The 22,845-nt window shown below is 38.1% G+C and overlaps 1 protein-coding gene across 1 annotated transcript in view; it reads right to left on the bottom strand.

Annotated features, from left to right (window-relative positions):
- The window catches only part of Stim2 (stromal interaction molecule 2), a 178,007-nt gene that overhangs the window by 47,011 nt on the left and 108,151 nt on the right, over nt 1-22,845 (bottom strand). The window contains 1 exon segment of the mRNA XM_029565545.1: nt 13,375-13,489. Coding sequence (XP_029421405.1) covers nt 13,375-13,489 — 115 coding nt within the window.

Raw genomic sequence — 22,845 nt, 5'->3', positions numbered from 1 at the left:
ATTCATTCAGAAGTTTATCCCTATCTTCCTTCAGTTCTTTGATTTGTTTGTGTGTTCTTTAAAGTCACTGAATTCCTTTATCATGTTTATAATTGTTCTTTTGAGTTCCATGTACTGCATTATGTCTAGGGGGTTCTCACTGTACTCCTTTAGAGGACTATTGGTGTTTGGTGGGGATATGATATTTTGTTTTTTCGTGTTATTATTTTCTCTGTGATTTTGACATATGAATTTCTTTTGTAGTTTCTGTTTCTTGTGTGAGACTCAAGCTTTCAAGTTTAGGTCTGCTTCTTTTTGTGAACTTTATGCGTCTTTGTGATTTACTTCTGGGGCATGAAAAGCTCATTTCTATAAGCTTCCAGTTCTCTCTTTTGATTTTTTATTGGCGTGGCCAGATTGCTTTTGTCTTCAGGAGTTCCCACAGAGGCCCAAGTCAGATGAGGATCAGATGCTCTCAGGCTTACTCCTAACATCTGGATCCCTCCAGGTAAGATTTGGGCCTCAGGAATTTGGGGGTTGGACTGGCCTAGGAGCAGGGCCCAGGAAAGATGCTGGTCTAGGGCAGCTGGTGGCCATGCCACCCAGAGATGCAACGGAAGATGGGGGTGGGAGGTGGCCCCAAGGGCTCCTGGGAACTGCACTGGGGAGCTGAGTTGGTCTGGATGCAAAGGATCTGGAAGAGGAAAGGTCAGCTCCTGGTGTCCAGTAAAGAGGCTGCTGGGTTGTGCAGGCCCAGAGAAACAGAGGGAGGTGAGGGCAGGACCAGACCCAGAGTGCCCCTGGGGACATGAGAAGGAACTGAGTTGGTGTGGATGCAAAGGATCAGGAAGCTGTGATGGTTCCCCAGGTGTCTGGGGCACCAAGACAAGGAATGGGACAGGACTCAGGCTAGGAGGAGAGACGGGGGAGACGGAGGGTGAATGAGGCTGGGGGAAGTCAATGTGAGGAGGGCATGATGGACTTACCCTGGATAGAGAGGCCTGCACTGGAGAGAGGGCTGTGGGTCCTGCAGGCCCAGGGAAGCAGAGGGAGGTGAGAGGGGGCGAGGCCCAGAAGCAGTGCTCCTGGAAACCGGAGAAGGAACTGAGTTGGTCTGGATGCAAAAGATCAGGAAGCAGTGGTGGTTCTCCAGGTGTCTGGGGCACCAAGACAAGGAATGGGACAGGACCCAGGCTACAAAGAAAGACCAGCAGGGGAGATGGGAGGGTGAATGAGTCTGGGGGAGTCAAGGCACTGAGGGCGTGATTGATGTACGCCTGAGAGAGAGGCCTGCAGGTTGGAGAGAGGCCTGACAGTAGTGCAGGTGCAGGGAAGCAGAGGGAGGTGAGGGCGGGGCCAGGCCTAGAGGGGACCCCAGAAGGAACTAGGTTGGTCTGGATGGAAAGGATCAGGAAACAGTGATGGTTCCCTCAGTGTCTGGGGCACCAAGACAAAGCATGGGGCAGGACCCAGGCTGGGAAGAGAGACCGGCTGGGGAGATGGGAGTGTGAATGAGGCTGGGGGAGTCAAGGCCCGGAGGGTGCAATAGACTTACCCAGCAGAGAGAGGCCTGTGGGTCCCCTCTGACCTCCGCAGCATTTCAGGACATGGATGCACTCACATACATGCAGGCAATACACTCATACATATAAAACAAAAATAATAAATAAAATATTTTTTAAAAATGAGTATGACTATTTTGAAAATTAAAAAACATAGGAATGATTCATTTGAATATAGTCTAGAAATGGAAATTATGATTATAATATAATCAGAAATACAGGAACTGAAATATTGTGTAATTAAGGGAATTCTGGGATTATGTCTTTTTTTGTTTGTTTTTGAGACAAGGTTAGCCCCCGCTGGCCTAGAACTCACAGAGATCTACCCTGCCTCTTGCTTTCTGAGTGCTAGGGTTAAACGCATGTGTTACCATACCCAGCTTTTGGAGTGTGTCTTCTTTATAAATGATTAACAAAAGCAGTAAAGTTATAAGAGAAAACAAAATGTTTAATAAAGTTTTCTTAAATATCTCAGATGAATGTCATTGAAAAAAATTATGACCTTGGGAAAAGAGCAGCTAAATCTCTACTTGTGCATTCTTCTACTTTACATCCAAATATTTTCTTTTAACTGAACTGAGACTAAAAACACTATTTCAGGACTGGAGAGATGACTCAGTAGTTAAGAGCACTTCCTGTTCTTCCCAAGGACCCAAGTTCAGTTCCTACCACCCATGCTACGTAGCTCAAGACCACCAGTAACTCTAGCTCCAGGGGATCTGATGCCCTTTTCTGGCTTCTGCCTCTACACATGGCATATAGACAGAGACACAGACACACACACACACACATGCACAAGCACAGATATACAATTAAAAATAAAATAAATTCTTAGAAAGCTATTTTTAAAAGACTATTTCACATCAAATGAAATCAAGTTCTCTAAGAATGAGCCATATTAGATATTCCTTTTTTTTTTTTGTCTTTTTGAGACAGGGTCTCCCTGTAGCCCCAGTTGTCCTGGAACTCACTATGTAGACCAGGGTGGCCTTGAACTCACAGAGACCCCCCCTGCCTCTGCCTCCCAAGTTCTGGGATTAAAAGCATGCACCACCACGCCTGGCTCTAGATATTCCTTTTTTGTATACTAAACAAATTTTAACATGTCAAAAAATTGTAGTACTAAATAAATGTGGAATTGCAGGCACATAGAAAGAAGTATCTTTAGATGAGTAAAAGGATGACAAAGTGATTCCATGTCAAAGGGACATAAAGGACAGTTTTTGCTCCTTGCTCTCCTAGGTCAACTAGTTCCAGGGGCCTATGAGCCTCTCTCAAAATGTCCTGTAATGGTGGTGGGTCACCTGTCCTCTTGATCAAGGAAGCCGAGGAGACCCCACCAGATGGACTTGAGGAGGCTCAACACAGAGGAATCATTTCCTCCATGCTTCCAAGAGAAGCCAGCCATGGTCGAACAGGACCTTTGACTTATCTTCACATTGGTGGAACTGGTAAAAGAAAGGAGCCAGGGGCTCCTTCCAAGGCCATGTGACCCCTGGGGAATAGATCCTCAAACAGCCTTAAGGCTAAAATTTAATTGGTTTATCTGGGCCAACTGTATGGCCTTCAACACCCAAAAGGAAAGTATAACCAAAGATTAAAGGGGACAATATAAATTTTTAAGAGTCTATATGTAGAGCTAAAGGCTACATAACAAACAACAATGCCAGATAGGAGATACCTTCTTTTGAGTTGTTGGCTAGGGTGGCCAAAGAGACTCCCAGATATTAATCCAGTATAGAACTGGGAAAATGAATAGCAGACCCCAATCTTATCTAAAGGAACATTGACAACTGATTGCTGCTAGACAAGGAACAGCTGACCCTCATAAAACAAAGACCTCTAAATAGGATGACTAGATTTACCAGATGGATAAATACTGGGGAATGGGTGGGGGTGCCAATAACACAGTGCACAGTAGCAGGGATAACAGCGTATAAGGGCTCTAGTTGGGGGGGAGGGCTATGGGAGGGTGGCATCTGGGAAGTGGGTGTATAGTTGAATAAGATGGTTTGGGATGGTCTGTGTGATATACACACACACACACACAAAAAATCAACAAATTTTTTAAAATGAAAGATATTTGAGGAGGAAGCATAAAATTTTACGTCATGTTAATTAGTAGAGGTGATAAACATTACCACTGAAATCTACCCGATGGCTATTTAATAGACGTGCACAGGTGCCAAGGATCCGAATGCAACCGACTATGACTAGTAATAATCAGATACATACAGATTAGAGACGCATGCACCAACATCTCAGTCTTATTAGCAAAAGCATTGAGTCTGTACGAAACTATATTTTAAAATGAAATGGAGATCTTTTTTAAAGGTTAAAAACTCATTCAATTTTATGGCTTACAGGGCTTATACTGAGTTCAATATTGTATAACTGTAGTAATTCAACAGCAAACCAAAAAATTTTATAACTACTTTTGAAAGAGATGTATCTTTGCTCTGGATACTCTTATTATGTTAAAGCTTTAATGAAATGCTTCTTCTAAAAATTTTTTTAAAAAATATTTTAAAAAGATATATGCAAATTAATACCATAGAACAAAGAAGAAAAACAAAAGGAAAGGAAAAATATGAAAAAGTCAAACAATGGTTAAACATATAAAAATACTTATAGCAGTACAATGTAAGCATTATAGGACTCTGGAAAGCATTATACACATGTAAGATAGAGGAATAATTATTTATGCCATATTAATTCTATGTACTTTAATTCAGACAGTTAAAAGTATGGTAATTCAACTTTTGATAAATCACTTATGAGAAATTTAAGCATGGACTACACACAATTTCATTATAATTCTACATGTGAAAACTTCATTTTCATAATGATAGAAAGCAGTCATGGTTCTGGGGCTCGGTGCCCATGACACAATGCTGAGTAATGATAAGACCAGATAGGAGGATGTAAGCTTGACTCCTGCCTTCCTGTGGTCTCCTGTCTGGTGATGCTGTCCTGCCCCTCCCAAACCCCCGTGATTGTGATGCCTTCCACCATAATGTTCCAATTAGAGCAGGTAGGATGCAGTGTCATGCCCTTGAAAACCCAGAACTGCAGGGAATTTAATTAGGATTCTTTTCTTTATAGCTTCACATATTTTGTTACATACACATATTATTTTATTTGATTCAGACAATAACTTTTAATTTTTTACTGTTTCTGACATCTCAGTACATATTAAATTTGTGTAGGTATAAGATGATACAACTTAAACTTAGATGTTCTAATTTCAGTTCTATGACCACTCTTTGATGGGGATAGGTAGGGCCTTGCTTTATAGCTGATGCTTGTGTCAGCCTCGTCAGTGCTGGGGTTTCTTAATCTCTGTACTTTAACTGTCCTCTAGTTTATAAGTGGAACAGATTGCTTATTATCTATTCACTTTGGTGTTTGACATTATGATAAGGTAGGTTATCTATTAAGATCCTGTATTTTATTAATATAAATGTTGGTTTCATTCACTCAGCACCTCCTTGCTATGTTGGATGTTCACAATTTTCTTAGTATCCATGATTCCTCTTCCAACTGTGCAATAAAAAATTAGTATAACCTGGAAAAAAAAAAAAGAACACTGGTTGTTCTTGCAGAAGACCTGGGTTCGAATCCCAGCACTCACATGGAAGCTACAAACCATTCTTAACTCCAGTTCCAGGGGAATCCGAAGTCCTCTTCTGACCTCCGCGGCACTGCACAACACGGAGGCACTTACCTACATGCAGGCAATACACACATACCATAAAATAAAAATAATAAAATAAAAAAGAAAGCCTTTTATTATAAAAGAATAAAGGACACACTTTGTATGAGGTACAGGGTTTTGTTCTTGGTGGGGTTTTGTTTTTGTTTGTTTGTTTGTTTGTTTGTTTTAAAGAAAGACTTTTACCATGTATCTTAGACCTGGAACTCATGATCCTCTTACCTATGAGTTCTGGGATTACAGGCATGCACCACTATATCCAGCAGATACAAAATCAATTCTGATTAATACATCACAGTGTTTGCCTGGTATATAAATTGATTATGAATTAGTTGTGCTTCTTGTCTAGCCAAAACCCACATTGATCACCCTCAATGTTGGTTGATAAGCTGAATCAGCTGTCACCTATCTTTATACAGAAGCAGCTTTAACTCAAAGACCTTTTGCTAGTGATACAAAGGATGGCATCTGTCATTCTGAAACTAGACTCCACCTCAGAAACAGGCCTTCCCTGTATAAAGTGCTTTCAGTGCATTATGAAAACCCAAAGCTTCTATCGATGGTCTTTACTGACTACAGCCTCTAAAACTAAAAGCACTGTGTGGCATAAGAGCGAATTGTTGGCACTGGGATGTCTGTGAACCTACCATGGTCACACTGAACCTTACAAAAAGAGTGGTAATGACAGATATTCACAAAGCATTTGTTCTGTTAGACACTGCTTACCTTTGAGTATGAACAATCTTCTACATGGAGTAGGTAAATTTCACCCCTATTTAATTTATGACAGAACTAAGACAAAGAAATGTTAAGCACAGAATACTCATAACAAAACAGTAAATATTTACTGACCAATCTAAATATACACACTAAAAGTTATATGCCTAGTTTACCTACTACGGTTTTATTCGAGGGATGCTGCATCTAAGTGTGCCATTTCAAATACTCATTAACCTGTGTAAATATGCTAACCTGTAAATCCATGACTTTATTTCTAAGAAAATTTGTTTTTCATAATATTCATTAATTAATTCCCTATAACAAATCTGCCCATACTCTTATTAAAATTTATAATAACACTACTTGGGAAATATTTAATCAAATATCCTTATACTGCTAGTTAACTTTTCATCTGTGTATATAAAAAATATTGTTAAATCTCCTTGGAGAAAAAGCCTTATAATTCATTGAATGCTACTAGTGACTCATGTATATAGTAAATAGACAAATGTTTTGTTGATGGATACCATAAAAATGACGTTACTTATCTCCAAGTTTTATGTTTTGAGTTGCTCTGATGAGAATACTGAAGACCATGCACTCAGTCCATTTATGTTTTTCATTCCAGTCTCTATGTAGAAACCAACAGTACAACTACAAAAGGCCAGTAGCTTTTATCAATATTTAGAAATCCAGCCATACTAACACACCCAGAAGAAAAGCCTTCTGCATATAAAAGATCTATGTGTATTCATAATGACCTTTACTTTTAGGAATTTAATGCTCAGGCTTGGGCATGTCTTTCCTTTATATTTCCTTTTATATAATGTTTACAAAATTTTTTGCTGACCTGAACAGAGAAAAAGTACTTCTAATCATTTTTTTCTGACTAAGCTTTATATACACTTGGAAACTGTCATTATTAAATGCCTAAATCTCTTCTCTGAATTTCAGATCATTGAAATTTCTAATCCTTTGAAGGAAAAATGTTAAATCTTTCTAAATTTCTAAATATCTATTAAATTCATAGAGCCCCAAATTATATAGATAGAACACATTAGGTAGGCTAAGACTCATGCATCTTAGGACAGAAAGATAACCTAATGGTTATATCATGTTCTATAACTAACCCAATGAATTTTCATTTTAAAAACAGTACACTACTCAATCTATTATAGTCCCTAAATCTATCTACATTTTCCTTCATTAACTATTTGGCCACCAATAAACCACATTTACAGAGTTTATTAAAATTCTATTGAAATCTAGTATCAGGTTTCAAAATGGCTCTAAGTTACATTGGATTGTTGCCATATGCAGCTTAGCCAAGCAGGCTCTGCACATACAGAAACATGCACTCAGGTCATTGCTGAAGTTTTCTCATCCCAGGTCTGAATAAACTTCTACTAACACAATTTTTCTTCCAACTGACAACATTCCAAAAAGACCTTTGACACATTTTATCATCTTTGTATGCTATAATAGTCAATATATGGCCTAATATAGTCATTTTATTGATGGATATAAGACACAATTTTTAAAAATTACCAAAAAAGCACAGCTGAACGTTTTGTTTATACAGTCCTACTACAAGGAGACAGTTACTACATTTACACATCGAGTGTGTCAGAAAATGCCAAGCACTTTGTGTATCTCATTCACATCACACAAGATTCACATTCTGTATGTGAGCCAGGCTCTAAATTACATCACTTGAAAGTCCATACACTTTCAATAACATGCCACCTCTCCTTCCACTTTAGCAAATATTCAAGTAAAGAAGGAACCATGAGTGCTATAATTTATAATACTCCTTCTTTTTTGCTTTTTAAAATGTTTTTGGCAGTTTCATATACATATATACTGTATCTTGATCCTCTCTACCCACAAGTCCTCTCTCACATAATCTTCCTTTTCTTCAAAACCTCGTGGTCAACCTTCATGGTCTATGTTAAACTCCACATTCTATGCATAACCTCCCCTCCATGAACCATCTCCACACTCCTTGTACTGTTGTACCAACAACCTTGTGCTGAAATCACTTACTTGTCTCTCCTACTCAGCAGTTTGTTTGGTATAGTGCAGACCCATGCCTAACTCAACCACAATCCCCAGGATCCAGTGCAGTGCTTGCTTAGCACATGCAATAGAGTGTTTCTTATAACATGGATTAATTTGTACACAACTTGTAATTAGGGAATTTCCTTGTACTGTTGTACCAACAACCTTGTGCTGAAATCACTTACTTGTCTCTCCTACTCAGCAGTTTGTTTGGTATAGTGCAGACCCATGCCTAACTCAACCACAATCCCCAGGATCCAGTGCAATGCTTGCTTAGCACATGCAATAGAGTTTTTCTTATAACATGGATTAATTTGTACACAACTTGTAATTAGGGAATTATGACATACGTCATATGAAGTACTTTCAACTGGTTACCATAACCTATCAAGTAACAACAAAAAGATACAGCACACACTCCCCATCACACCAAGGGTGTTTCTCTGCCCCTCTCCTCTTAGCTCACTCTGGCCACAGCCTGTCTTGGAAATACTTACTTTTCAGTTGTCATCTTGTTCACTGTGCCTTTCTCTTCACTTTTAAGAAAGCAACCTCAATCCTACCCAATACAGTATTCACTTTTACCAAATTACCTTCACTTATCACTTCTAATGTAAATTCCTGGACACTCTGTAGTGTTTATTGATAAGCAATTTTAAAAAATTTTTTATAAGTACCAGTATTTTCATTAGTGCTGTTAATGCTTAGGTGACAAAGCAGCATAGGTTTTGGGTAGCTTACTTCTCCTACATTTTTTCCCATAAACTGTCATTTTAAATTCATAATTTTGTAAAGCAAATGTTTTTCAGAAGTTCATGTATTAAAATATAACATAACTGTCTGAACTTAAAATATTTGATGAACTGAGTCATGAAACAGTCAATGTTCAACAGGCACTACATTTAAAATCACGTAAAAACCATCTATCGAATACCACACAGAAAAAGGCAGTGTTCTAGCCACTGGATAGACAAAAATGACAAAGAATGAAGGTACATGTGTATATGCCAAACACACATTTTTGTATATTCAACTACTCAATATTGAACTAAATACGTTTGATGTTCATTCTAGTATCTACTACCAGCAGTTTTCAAAGCTTTTCAAAAGAACTGTTTATTTTTCAAGATAAATCTTAACAGAAGCAAAAGTGATAAAGCAGAACCCTGGATGTTCGGCACATACAGCCCCAGTACTGCCCTAGCAGCAATGCTCAGTCTCTTGTGACACTTTAATACACTTTAATAACTGCATCTCTATAAAACTTGTTGGTGAGGTTAGAGTGTCTGAACCCTCCAAGAGGCTTTCTCTTTCCCTTTCAGGCAGCTATGCCAACAGGAGCCTAGAGACTGCTTCTCCCAGGCCTACCCCACTAAGAAAGCAAGGGGGGAAGACTCAGAAAAGAAGCCAGTACAGATAACCTTAACAAACAGTTTGAGCTTAGGAGCAACTTACCTCTCTATCACAACATAAAATAAGGAGAGAAAGACTGAAGTGAAAGCTTAAAGAAAAAGAAGCTTTAACAAGCTATTCACCTTGGAAAAATCTTAAACTACAAAATAACAAACCAGAAACATTCTCACAGATTACAGAAGATTTATTTAAAACAAAGTTACTAGGGTGGGAAAGCAAGTAGACTTTGAGAACAGAGTCCTCTCATTTTGAGATTTAGTAATCAACAAAATAGAGCCCTTTCTCTCTAAGCCATTAGAGAAGAATAAATGTGATAAAAAAAATTCTATAATATCTTACAAGGTGATAAATGAACTGGAAACAACAAAACATGAAGGATGATTAGTCCCAGAGTAGGAAAAAGGGTGTAAGGGAAGCAGACCACACAGGAGAAACAGCCCTTGATAAAGACTCTAACAAAGGAGACAAGGGAGCTAGCCAAAAGGATGTCTGTATTTGTACATTTGTGAAACACCAAGGTATCAGTCTGGCTTTTTGACTCTAAGCCACTATTGATTGTAAAGCAGTTCAAATTTATATCTTAAATAGATTACTCTGTGAAGTGAAGAGTAAATAACAACACATAATATGGAAGAATAAAACATCCCATGAATACATTCCTTTGGCATATTTCAAGGTGGTTACTAAAAGAAAACAATAGATCTCTGCGGGAGTCTATGAAAAACTGTACTTTTGTAAAACCAAGGCTACAAGCCTACAGCTATGTACATTAGTAAAAATAAATGAAACATGAAGGCAGAGGCATTTCTGACATTTTTTGCCTGGAAAAGATTTTTTTTTTCCAAAGAAAAGAGGTTCAGGATGCTGCCAAATTAGTCCCCAGCCTCTTACAAGGCAATTTCATTTGCATAACAATACAACTCTATTCCAGATGATTTCTTGGGTCACCTCACTTTCCATGAGAAAAAAGTGTCCCTCCCTTTAACTCTATGATAGAGATCACCATCTTGCTCCTCTTTGAGTCTTTTACTTTGTACATGACCTCTGCATTTATACACATTAATAGCTCTAGTCTTTTTCCCAAGTATACTAAAATTATTAAAACTGTGAAAAGAGTAAATTTAACAATCCACCACCATGTAGCAGGGAGATTAATTAGAACAAAGTATAAAGACAGAAATGTATGACAATGTCATCATAAAACCCATCACTTTGCATATTAATTTTGAAAAGTGGGGAGTGGAAAACAGAAGGGGTGATTTAAAAAAGAAGAAATCCCCTATCATACATACACAGGAAAACCAGTTAGGCAGTTAGTGCACTTGCCCAAGTGAAAGATGACAGTGGATGAACCAGAATTAAAATGCCAAATATATCTTCCTTCATTAAAACATAGTTAAACAGATTATCAGTGAACCACATATCCACATTTTAAAAACAAAAAGGGACTAGAAAGATGGTTCAGCAGTTAAGAGCACTGGGTGCTCTTGCAGAGGACCTAGGTTCGATTCCCAGCACCCACATGGCAGCTAACAACCACTCGTAACTCCAGTTCCAGGGGATCCTACACCCTCTTCTGACCTCTGCAGGCAATGAACAACAAGAGTGCACTTACTTGCATGCAGGAAATATACTCATATACATAAAATAAAAACAATAAAATATTTTTTAAAAGAAAACTAAAAGAAACATTAGTAGCAACAGACCACGTAACAGATCCCCAACTCCTTTAGTCAGATCTACACACTGCTACGTTTCATACGGTCTGCTACTGAGTTTTCCAATCCTATCACATTTTCCCATGAAATTTATACTCATTTATTTCTAGTCCTTTCTTAGTTCCTGTAATTTTTAAATGGTGTAAAAAAAGGGTTAAGACGGATTTTATTTGAACCTATAAAATCTTTAAATCAATGATTTTCCTTTTGGTCTTTGTTTCTTTGGGCTTTCCTCAATGTATTTTAACAGATGCCTTTTTTAAATTAAGTGTGCAGGATTGGGGAGATATCTCAGCTAGTAAAGGGGCTTGCCACCAACCCTGAAGAAAGTCTATGGACCTAAGTTTGATCCCCAGAACACACAAGGTGGAAGCAATGTTGTCCTCTAACCTACATACATGCACCCTGACATGTATACACCCCCCCAGTAAATAAATGTAATAAAAACATTTTAACAAACAAATATACATGTAATTTAAACAAGTTAAAAATGTTCTAGATTAAGAAAAATATTGAGCATAGATAAGATAGTTCCTGTGTTCTCCCATTTCCAAATGTTACCTCTGAGAGTCTAGTAAACAGGGGATTTATTTATCTGTGCTTTTTATTTAAGCCTCTTAGTTTCACTACTCAAACTTGTAGAGAAAAACAGTGTCACAACACAGTTGACATTCATAAAAGAATAGAAATACTAGAAAAGAAATATTTTTGTTAACTGACATTAAAAACTATACTAATTGGGCATGGTGGCACACGCCTTTAATCCCTGCACTCGTGAGGCAGAGGCAGGCGGATCTCTGTGAGTTCAAGGCCAGCCTGGTCTACATAGGGAGTTCTAGGACAGCTGGGGCTACAGGGAGACCTTGCTTCAAAAAATAAAATAAAAATAAAAAACTATACTAAAGAAACTTTCTAGATTTCAATAGACTCCCAGAATTACTCACTAAAGTTGAGGCTCTAGGTTATAAGCTTTATTGCCCTAAAGAACTACTGTCTACAGAATAGCTGGATAACTTAGAAACAGAAAAGAAAAAAACAAATTTCACAATTTTATCATGCAACATCAGTAGTCCCTGTGCACGGCTTCCAGTGTCAAGTTGACACACCTGGGAAGAGGGAAAGTCAGTTGGGGAATTTCCTCCATTGGGTTGGCCTTTGGGCATGTCTGTCAGACATTTTCTTCATTGTTGAGTGATATGGGAGGGTCCAGTCCACTGTGGACAGGTGGTCCTGGGTTGTTTAAGAAGTCAGGCTGAGCACAGGCCAGAGGAGCAAGCCAGTAAGCAGCAGTCCTCCATGACCTGCAGTTCAGCTCCTACCTCCAGGTTCCTGCTTGAGCTTCCTATGTTGGCTTCCTTCAAGGTGGCTGGAATGTGTGTGCCAAATAAACCCTTTCCTCCCCAAGTTGCTTTTGCTCAGAGGGTTTGTTACAGCAATAGAAAGCAACTCGGACAGTGTGTCCTTCACAGTGAGAAAAATATTGATGGAAAGTCCCAGAAACAAACAACTGATAAATTTTAAATGACTGCTCTAAGGGGTTTAACAAAATCTTGTGCTGTCTAGCTGGGATGAGACTTAGTCTTCTGTCTAGAATATACATGCTGTATATAGTACCTGCTCTGTGAGGTGAAAAAACCCACATTCATTCACAGAACTTTCTCTTATGATTGCTCCACTTTATTATTAGTTAGTGCTGTTAATTTGTTACTATACCTAACTTAAAAACTATACTTTATTGAAGAAACGTATATATTTTTTAAAACTTAGTACGCATAAGGTGCATGTGGTACTATCTGTGGTTTCAGGCTTCCACTGGAGTCATGGAACACAGCCTGAGTGAACAAGGGTTCATAAAGGACTTAAAAGTTCTGGCCTGGTAAAGACTTCAGATACTATTCTGCACATGAAGAAAACTTCAGGTTCTCGTATATTATTTGATAAAAATGTCCGTAATAATGCCACTTAGAAGCCAAAACAATGAGCTCAAACAGACACTTTCTTATGCAGTTTAGTGTAGACCTAAAAACAGACAATGAATCTAAAATGATTTTTTCAAAAACAAAAATGGGAAATGTGCTAGCATGCAAATACTCTCACAGAAATACAGTTTCATAGTATCTCTATAAAACAATTAACCAAGCCTCCAGCAGCTAAGCAGGGCAGAAGCACAGACGCCAAGGCTTCCCAACCCCAAGAGCAGTCTTACCTTCTGATGTTTTCCATTGCTTCCACAAGTCCTCCACAGTTATATGTTTATCTTCTCTGTGAAGATGGCTATGCTTGTTAGTAGCATCTTTATATTTCATATCTTCTCTGATAAACTATAAAAGAGAAAGTACTAAGTTAGATATAATTAAAGTTCCTTAGTTCTGATAAACTAAAAGAGATATGCAGTAGGTGACTTTTCAGATAACTACTACATTTTTGATATTTTATAGTCATTTTTTTCATTTGTCCAATTCATTTTATGACAATAGCAGCAGTAGTAAAAATACTTATTCAATGTTCATTATTCACCAGATAATTTTTCTAAGTTATAGAATGTACATGACTACACACACACGTATGCACACACAAACACACATTCTGATTTACTGTTTCTAACCTATATGCCATGTCCTGTATAGAAAGCACTGTCTATTTCCATTTTATAAAAAAGGACCCAAGGCCTAAAGATGTTTAGTAACATTCCCACAGTTAAAATAATGAACAACAGAATTGAGACTCCAGTCCCAACCATGGCTACAGACATAGTTATTGCTCAATATTACACAGGATATTTCCAATCATCACTAATACTAATATCAATCACGGTATCCTATTTCTGTATTCTGCTACCTTTTAAGCTATAATTTATAATTAAAGGATATTTGACTATGATGTCAGAACTAGCATATTTTATAACTCTTATGTATCCTATATTAATGATGCTTTAAAATATTAGAGAGAATAAAATTTAATCTTTGCTAAAAGTCAGTCAGATCTGTATCACTTCTTTTCAACTGTCCAAAAAACTCAAAAGTAAAGTATTTAATGGATTATAAACCATTTATCAACATTGTCCCTGACAATCCTTTGGGCTTTATTTCCTCACACATCCTCCAAATAAACTCATTATTCTAATTATATGAAACTAATAAGACTTTTTAATTTTTGTGCTTCATAACTCAACATTTCTGATTTTTATTGCTTTGCTATTTTAATCGGCATCTGTATTGAATTTTCTCTGGTTCCAAAAGTAGATCATACTTTCGTAGGATTTGTTTCAGAAATCTAAAACATATAAAGTACAGTCCCCAGAGCCCCACCCATAAGCTTAGATCTGCCTTATATATACAATAAACATCATCTCAGACAAGAAAAAATTTTGGTTTAGACCAGAGTTATTCTATACTAACTACTTAATAGCTGTATAATACAGCATCCACACACTAATTCTGCCCTGCCATATACACACACACACACACGAATGAATTGGGAGTAGCTATTTAGGAACCTTTAAAAAAATTATATGACACTTTCAAAAGATCTAAGCCAAGAATGCAGTAAATTTGTTTATTATACAGACCCTTTCTTAAGAGACTGAAAATTGGGGGTTTGGAAAGATGGCTCAGTGGTTAAGAACATTTATTGTTCTTCCAGAGGACCTCCAGCACCTACATGGCACCTAACAGCCATTTTTAACCCCAGTTCAGGGGATCTGACACTCTCTTCTGGCCTCTGCACACTTACACACATACAGGCAAAATACACATATAAAATAAAAATAATAAAATATGTTTTAAAGAAAGAGACTGGACATGGTATCTTATGCCTTTAATCTCAGCCCTCAGGATGCAGAGGCAGATGGATCTCTCTAAGACTGAGGCCAGCCTGGTCTACATAGTGACTTCTGGGTGAGCTGGGACTAGGGAGACCTTGTCAAAACACAAAAGAACAACAATAAACAACAACGAAAAAAGAGCCCACCCTCACCTCCCTTTGCTTCCCTGGGTAGCACAGCGTCCAGTGTCCTGGTGGCAGCACCTTTCCTGGGTAAGTCCAGCAGCACCTTCATGCCCCCAGCCTCATTCACCCTCCCAGCTCCCTGGACCCATCTCTCCTCCTAGCCTGGATACTGGCCCATTTCTTGTTTTGGGACCCCAGATACCAGGGCTAACTTCTCCGCTCAGAGCCATCACAGCTTCCTGATCCTTTGCATTCAGAACAACCCACTTCCTCCCTGCAGTCCCCAGGAGCCCTCTGGGGCCCGGTCCCACCCCCACCTACCTTTGCTTCCCTGGGTGACACAGCCACCAGCTTCCTGGTACCAGCTTCCTGGTACTGGGGCCCGGTCCCACCCCCACCTACCTTTGCTTCCCTGGGTGACACAGCCACACACCCCCCTGAGGGGGGTCCTGCAGCCTGCCGCATCTTGATTCCACAAGCCTCATTCACCCTCGAAGCTCCCCTCATAACCTGGGTACTGGCCCATTTCTTGTCTTGGCACCCCAGACACTGGGGCTAACTTCTCAGCCTAGAATCCCCACTGCTTCCTGATCCTTTGTATCCAGACCAGCCCAGGTCCATCCAAAAGTCCACAGGAGCCCTCGGGGCCTCTTCCCACCCCCACCTCCCACTGCATCCCTGGATGGCACAGCCAGGAGCTTCCTGAGACCAGAATCTTTCCTGGGCCTGGCTCCCAGGCAAGCCCAGCCCCCAAATTCCTAAGGGCAGCATCTATTCTGGAGGGATACAGGCCTTAAGAGAAGGCCTAAAGGCATCTGATTCTCATCTGCTTGGGCCTCTGTGGGAACTCCTGAAGATGAAAGGAATTTGGCCACTTCAATATTAAATCAAAACAGAGAACCTGAAGCCTAGACAAACCAGCTTTTCATGTCCAACAAGTAAACCATAGAGGCACATAAATATTACAAAAGAGGCAGACCTACACTTAATAAGAATCAGAAACTACAAAAGAAATTCACATGTCAAAGTCACAGAGAAAAAATAATAACATGAAAAACCAAAATAATACATCCCCACCAGGTACCAATAGTCCTCTATAGGAGTACAATGAAGAACCCCCTAGAGATAACAAAGGACATGGAACTCAAAAAAACAACTATAAACAGGATAAAAGAATTCAGTGAATTTAAAGGACACACAAAGAAATCAAAGAACTGAAGGAAGATAGGAATAAACTTCTGAATGAATTGAAAAAAGAGCTAGAAATATTGAAGCATACTCAGGCTGAAATGGAGAAGGAAGTAAAACACTCAGTAAGCCAATTAAAACCAACAGGAGAAAGCCTCACCAATAAGATGAATGAAACTGAAAACAGAATAACAAGACTGGAAGATTAAAGTGGAAGAATTAGACCACTCAAGCAAAGATTGTGAAAAATATAAGAAAACACAAGAACAGAATATGCAAGAAATGTGTGACACCATAAAAAGACCAAACTTATGAATCATAGGCATACAAGAAGGAGAAGAATCTCAAGATAATGGTATAGAACAGATCTTCAACAGGATTGTAGAAGAAAATTTCCCAAAATTAAGAAAGGCATGTCCACACAAATACAAGAAGCATATAGAACACCAAACAGACAGGACCAGAAAACAAACACTCCACGGCACATTATAGTAAAAATACTAAGCATACAGAACAAAGAGACAATACTGAAAGCTGACAAAAAGAAAAACAAAAAATCACATGTAAAAGAAAACCCATTAGGATTACCGCTGACTTTTCAGTGCAAACTATGAAAGACTGAAAGGCTAGAATAAAGCATTCTGAGATCTAAACGACGATAGAAACCAACCCAGATTACTTTGTCCAGTCAAAATGTCTATTATAGTCGATAGGGAAAGAAAAATCTTCCATGACATAAACAGGCTGAAAGAACTCATGTCTACAAAACCAGACCATCAGAGAGTTTTTGAAGCAATACAAAGAGCTGAAGAAAGAAATGACTATACCCAAGAGGTTATGGAAAGAAATTCAATGAAGGTATAACTGTGAAAATGCACAGCTGTATCAAGAATGTGAACAGGAATAAAAATGACAGGATTCAATAGACACCTATCATTAATAACTTTAAATATCAATGGACTGAACTCCCCATTCAAAAGACAAAGACTAGTTGAATGGATTAAAAAACAAAACCCATCTTTTCATGGTCTGCAAGAAACTCATCTCACTTTCAAGGACAGGTACTACCTTAAGGTGAAAGGGTGGAAAAAAATATACCAAGCTAATGATAATAAGAAAAAAGCAGGTGTTGCAGTTCAAATAGCTGATAAAATAGACTTTAAACTAAAACTAATCAGAAGAGATAAAAGAGGGCCACTTCATTCTGATCAAAGGAACAATAAACCAAGAAGATATTACAATCATGAACATATATTCAGCAAACTCTGGTGCACCGAACTTCATGAAAACAGCACTACAGGACGTTAAGACCTAGATTAATCGCAACTCATTAATAGTAGGGGACTTCAAAACCCCATTGCCTCCATTAGACAGGTGAACAGGAGAGAGAATTAACAGAGAAACATCTAAATTAAATACTACTATATATCAAATGGACCTAACAGACATCTACTGAATATTTCACTCAAGCACCAAAGAATAAACTTTCTATTCAGCACCCCAAGGCACTTTCTCCAAAATTGACCATATACTGGGGCATAAAACAAACCTCAACAAATACAAAAAGACTGAAATAATTCCATGCATTCCATCAGACCACAATGCAATAAAGCTTAAAATCAACACTGGAAGAAACCCTAGTAACCACATGAACACATGGAGATTAAAGAACACACTCCTGAATGATGAATGGGTCAGAGGAAAAAATTAAGAAAGAAATAAAATTATTCCTGGAACTAAATGAAAAGGACAATACAACACAACAAAACCTCTGGGACATGTTGAAAGCAGTCCTTAGAGGGAAATTTATAGCTCTAAGTGCCTTCATCAAAAAATCGGAAAGAACACAAATGAATGACTTAATATTGCAACTCAAGACACTTGAAACGCAACAACAAATGAAACTCAAACCCAGTAGACAAGAAGAACTAACAAAAATCAGAGCAGAAATTAATGAAACAAAGAAAACAACAACAATAAAAAATCAATGAATCCAAGAGCTAGGTCTTTGATTGACCGACCGCTAGCCCAATTAACCAAAAGAAGGAAAGAGCACCTCCAAATTACAAAATCAGAGATGAAAGGGGAAACATCACAACAGACACCAGAAAGATACAGAATATTATAAGGGAATACTTTAAAAACCTATATGCTACTAAATTTGAAAGCCTAAAAGAAATGGACAGATATCTAAAAGCATGGGAACCACTAAAGCTGCACCAAGAAGGATTAACAGCTTAAACAGACACATAACACATAAGCAAATTGAAACAGTAATACAAAAAGCCCAGGAACAGATGGATTTACAGCAGAATTCTACCAGACATTTAAAGAGGATCTACGTCCAATACTACTTAAGTTATTCAAAAAGAAGGGGAGAAAGAACTCCCAAATTCCTTCTATGAAGCCAGCATCACTCTAATACCAAAGCCAAAAAAAAAAAAAAAGCAAAACAAAAAAAAAACTATGGACCAATATCCTTAATGAACATAGATGCAAAAATTCTCAACAAAACACTGGCAACCACATACAGACACACATCAAAAAGATCATCCACCATGATCAAGTCAGCTTTATTCCAGAGATGAAAGGATGATTCAATATAAGTCAATAAACATCATAAATCATATAAATGAGCTCAAAGACAAGAACTACATGGTCATCTCAATAGATGTAAAGAATGCCTTTGACAAAATTCAACATGCATTTATGTTCAAAGTCCTAGAGGAAACTGGACTGGAGGGAACATACCTCAACATAATTAAAGCCATATATAACAAACCCACAGCCAACATCATTCTAAATGGAGCATTCCTATTAAAATCAGGAACCAGACAAGGATGCCCACTATCTCCACGGCTCTTTAACATAGTGCTTGAAACTCTTGCAAGAACAGTAAGGCAAGAGAAGGAAATAAAAGGAGTAATAACTGGAAAAAAGAGATCAAATTATCCCTTTCTCCAGATGATATGATAATATCTAAGAGATGCCAAAAATTCCACCACAACACTCCAAGAAATTATTAACATGTTCAGTAAAGTGGCAGGCTACAATATTAATCTACAAAAGTCTATAGCCTTTCTATACCAATAACAAGCAGTCAGAGAAAGAGTACAAGGAAACACTCCCCTTCATAAGAGCTGCAAAAATAAATAAATAATATATCTCGGAATAAACCTGACCAGAGACGTTAAAGACCTCTACAATGAAAATTTTAACTCTTTAAAGAAAGAGATTGAGGAAAACTTCAGAAGATGGAATAACCTCCCATGCTCATGGATTGGTAGAATTAATATTGGGAAAATGACCATCCTACCAAAAGCCATTTTATAGATTCAATGCAATGCCAATCAAAATCCCCATGACATTTTTCAAAGAATTGGAAAAAATCATCCTAAGATTCATATGGAAGCACAAAAACCTTGGATAGCCAAAGCAACCCTGAGCACTAAGAGCAATGCTGGGGGGATTACTAGACCAGACTTTAAACTGTATTACAGCACTATAGTCACATAAACAACATGGTATACTGGCACAAAAATAGACCCATAGATCGATGAAGCAAAATTGAAGACCCAAATATGAGTACACGCAATTTCAGCCACCTGATATTTGACAAAGGGGCCAAGAACATTCACTGGAAGAAAGACAGCATGTTTAGCAAACGATGCTGGCAAAACCGGATCTCCACCTGTAGAAGAATGAAACTAAACCCCTATCTTTCACCTTGCATGAAAGTCAACTACAAATGGATCAAAGACCTTAATGTGAAGCCCGAAACTCTGAAAACTGTAAGAAGAAAACATTGGTAATAACCTGTAAGATACAACCTTAGGAAAGGATTTTCTAAACCAGACATCAATTGCTCAGGAAACAAGGTCAAGAATCAACAAATGGGACCTCATTAAACTAAAAAGCTTCTGTACATCTAAAGAAGCAACCAAGGAAGTGAAGAGAAAACCCACATAATGGGAGAAAATCTTAACCAGCCACACCTCTGACAGAGGTTTAACATCCAGAATATATAACAAACTCAGAAAACAAAGAATCAAGAAAGGAAGTAACCCAATTAAAAGATAGGCTAAGGAACTGAACAGAGAGTTCTCAAAAGAAGAAATAAAGATGGATAAGAAGCATCTTAAAAAGTGTTCAGCATCACTAGTAATTAGGGAAATGCAAATTAAAATCACTTTAAGATTTCATCCCAGTTAGACTGATAAGATCAAGAGAACAAATGATACCAAATGTTGGATGTGGGGAGAGGAGAATGCTCATCCACTGCTGGTAGGACTGCAAACTTGTTCAACCCGTATGGAAAGCAGTGTGGAGAACTCTTAAAATTTAACTACAAATGAACCTACCATTTGACCCAATTATACCACTCCTTGGCATACACCCAAAGAATTCATCCTATTGCAGTCACTTGTACATCCATGTTTATGGCTGCTTTTTCAAAATAGCTGAGATGGAAACAACCTAAGTGTCCTTCAACTGATAAGTGGATAATGAAAATGTGGTTCATTTATATGATGGAGTTTTACTCAGTAGTAAAGAAAGATGAAATCATGAAATTTTCAGGTAAATGGATGGAACTAGAAACTGTTATACTAAGTGAGGTAACACAGACTCAGAAAAAAAGTCAATGTATGTTCTCCCTCATATGTGGATCCTAGAACCAAATTCTGGTGAATATGTATCCAGACATAACTACAGGAACCAGGATAAAGGAAGGAAAAAAGGGAGGTAAAGGAAAAGAAAGAACCTGAAATAGAGGAACAATAGGAAAAAGGTGTTAATAAGGGAGATATGGATAAAAATGAAGAAAGAACCTGAAAAAAGAACAGTAGAAAACAGGTGTTAACAAGGAAGGTGTGGATAAAAATGGGTTATTTTAAGGGGAGGGATGGAGGGGAGGTTATACAAGGAATCCAGGGGATAAAGAGCTCAGAGAGATGGGACCATAGGAGAAGGATATTACTAAGGGAGAAATGGGAAAAACAGGGGCACCCTAAATGGAGAAACCATGGTGGAAGGGTTAGACAATGTAAGAGATAAATAATGCCTAGCTAGTTTTAGAAAACCAGAAGGGAACCATATTAGGCCAACAACCTACTGACAAATTATACATACAACCAGATCAAAGAAATGTAGTATATGTCTAGGCAAGATTTATCAGAGAGCATTTGGTCTTTTCCCAAGCTCTACCTACATGGGGCATGGTAATTAAAAGTATCAGACTGGTGAACTAACCTTCTTGGATGCTTAACAGCCATACTATGAGGCCTACACTAATTTTGTTCCTTTCCCTTCTAGGTCAACTAAATTCCAGGGGAGTATGAGCATCTCTCAAAATGTCCTATAACTGTGGTGAGTCACCTGTCCTCTTGAGCAAGGAGGCCATGGAGACCTCGCCAGATGGACCTGAACCAGTGTCCAGTCTACAAAGAGGGTCAACACAGAAGAAAAATTTCCTATATGCTTCCAAGTGAAGCCAGCCATGGTCAAGCAGGACCTTTGATTTATCTCCACACAGACAGAACTGGTAAAAGAAAGGAGCCAGGGGCTCCTCCCAAGCCCATGTGACCCCTGAAGAACAGATCCTTAAATGGCTTTAAGAGTAAAAATAAATTGGTTCATCTGGGCCAACTGTAGGGTCTTAAACACCCAAAAGGAAAGTGAAACCAAAGAGTAATGGAGTCAATATAATTTTTTAAGAGTCCATATGTATAAAGGCTTTATAACAAGCAACAATGCCAGATAGAAAATACCTTCCTTTGAGTTGTTGGCCAGGGTGGCCGAAGAGACTCCCAGACAGTAACCCAGAATAGAATTGGGAATATGATCAGCTGACCCCAATCTTATCTAAAGGTATATTGACAACTGATTGCTGCTCGATGAGGATCGTCCTGGGGCAAGGATCTCTAGATAGTTTGAGTAAATTCAGGGATGAACAAGCACTGGGGAACGGCTGGGGGTGCTGACAATACAGTGGACAGTAACAGGGATGAGAGAGTATATGGGCTCCAGTTTGGCGGGGGGGGAGCTATGGGAGCATGCCATTTGGAAATGGGTATATAGGTGAATAAGATTATTTGTGATGTTCTGTATGATACACACACAAAATAAATCAACAAATTTTTAAAAAATGAGTTATATTTGAGAGTGAAGCATAAAAATTTACTTCATATTTATTAGTAGATGTGATAAATATTACCATTGAAATCTATCTGATGACTTTATATCCATACTCAGGTGCCAAGGATCTGCTCACATCTCATCTTTTCTCTCTCTTCCTTCCACATTCTCTGAGGATTTAGACAGAACCAGAAAAGACTGTCTTCACACTCCTACCACTACATCTTTTCTTCATTTTAAATATTTTTAAAATTAGGGTCAGCATATCTTAAAATGAAATGAACATCTTCTTTAAAGGGTAAAAACTCATTCAATTTTTATGTCTTACAGGGTTTATACTGAGTTCAATATTGTGTAACTATTAATTCTACTGTGAACCTAAAAATTTACCACAACTTTTGAACAA

This window comes from Nannospalax galili, unplaced genomic scaffold (genome assembly GCF_000622305.1).
Source record: "Nannospalax galili isolate Female #2095 unplaced genomic scaffold, S.galili_v1.0 scaffold777, whole genome shotgun sequence".
In the NCBI taxonomy this organism is placed as follows: Eukaryota; Metazoa; Chordata; class Mammalia; order Rodentia; family Spalacidae; genus Nannospalax; species Nannospalax galili.
This window is presented reverse-complemented; position numbering and strand designations above follow the sequence as displayed.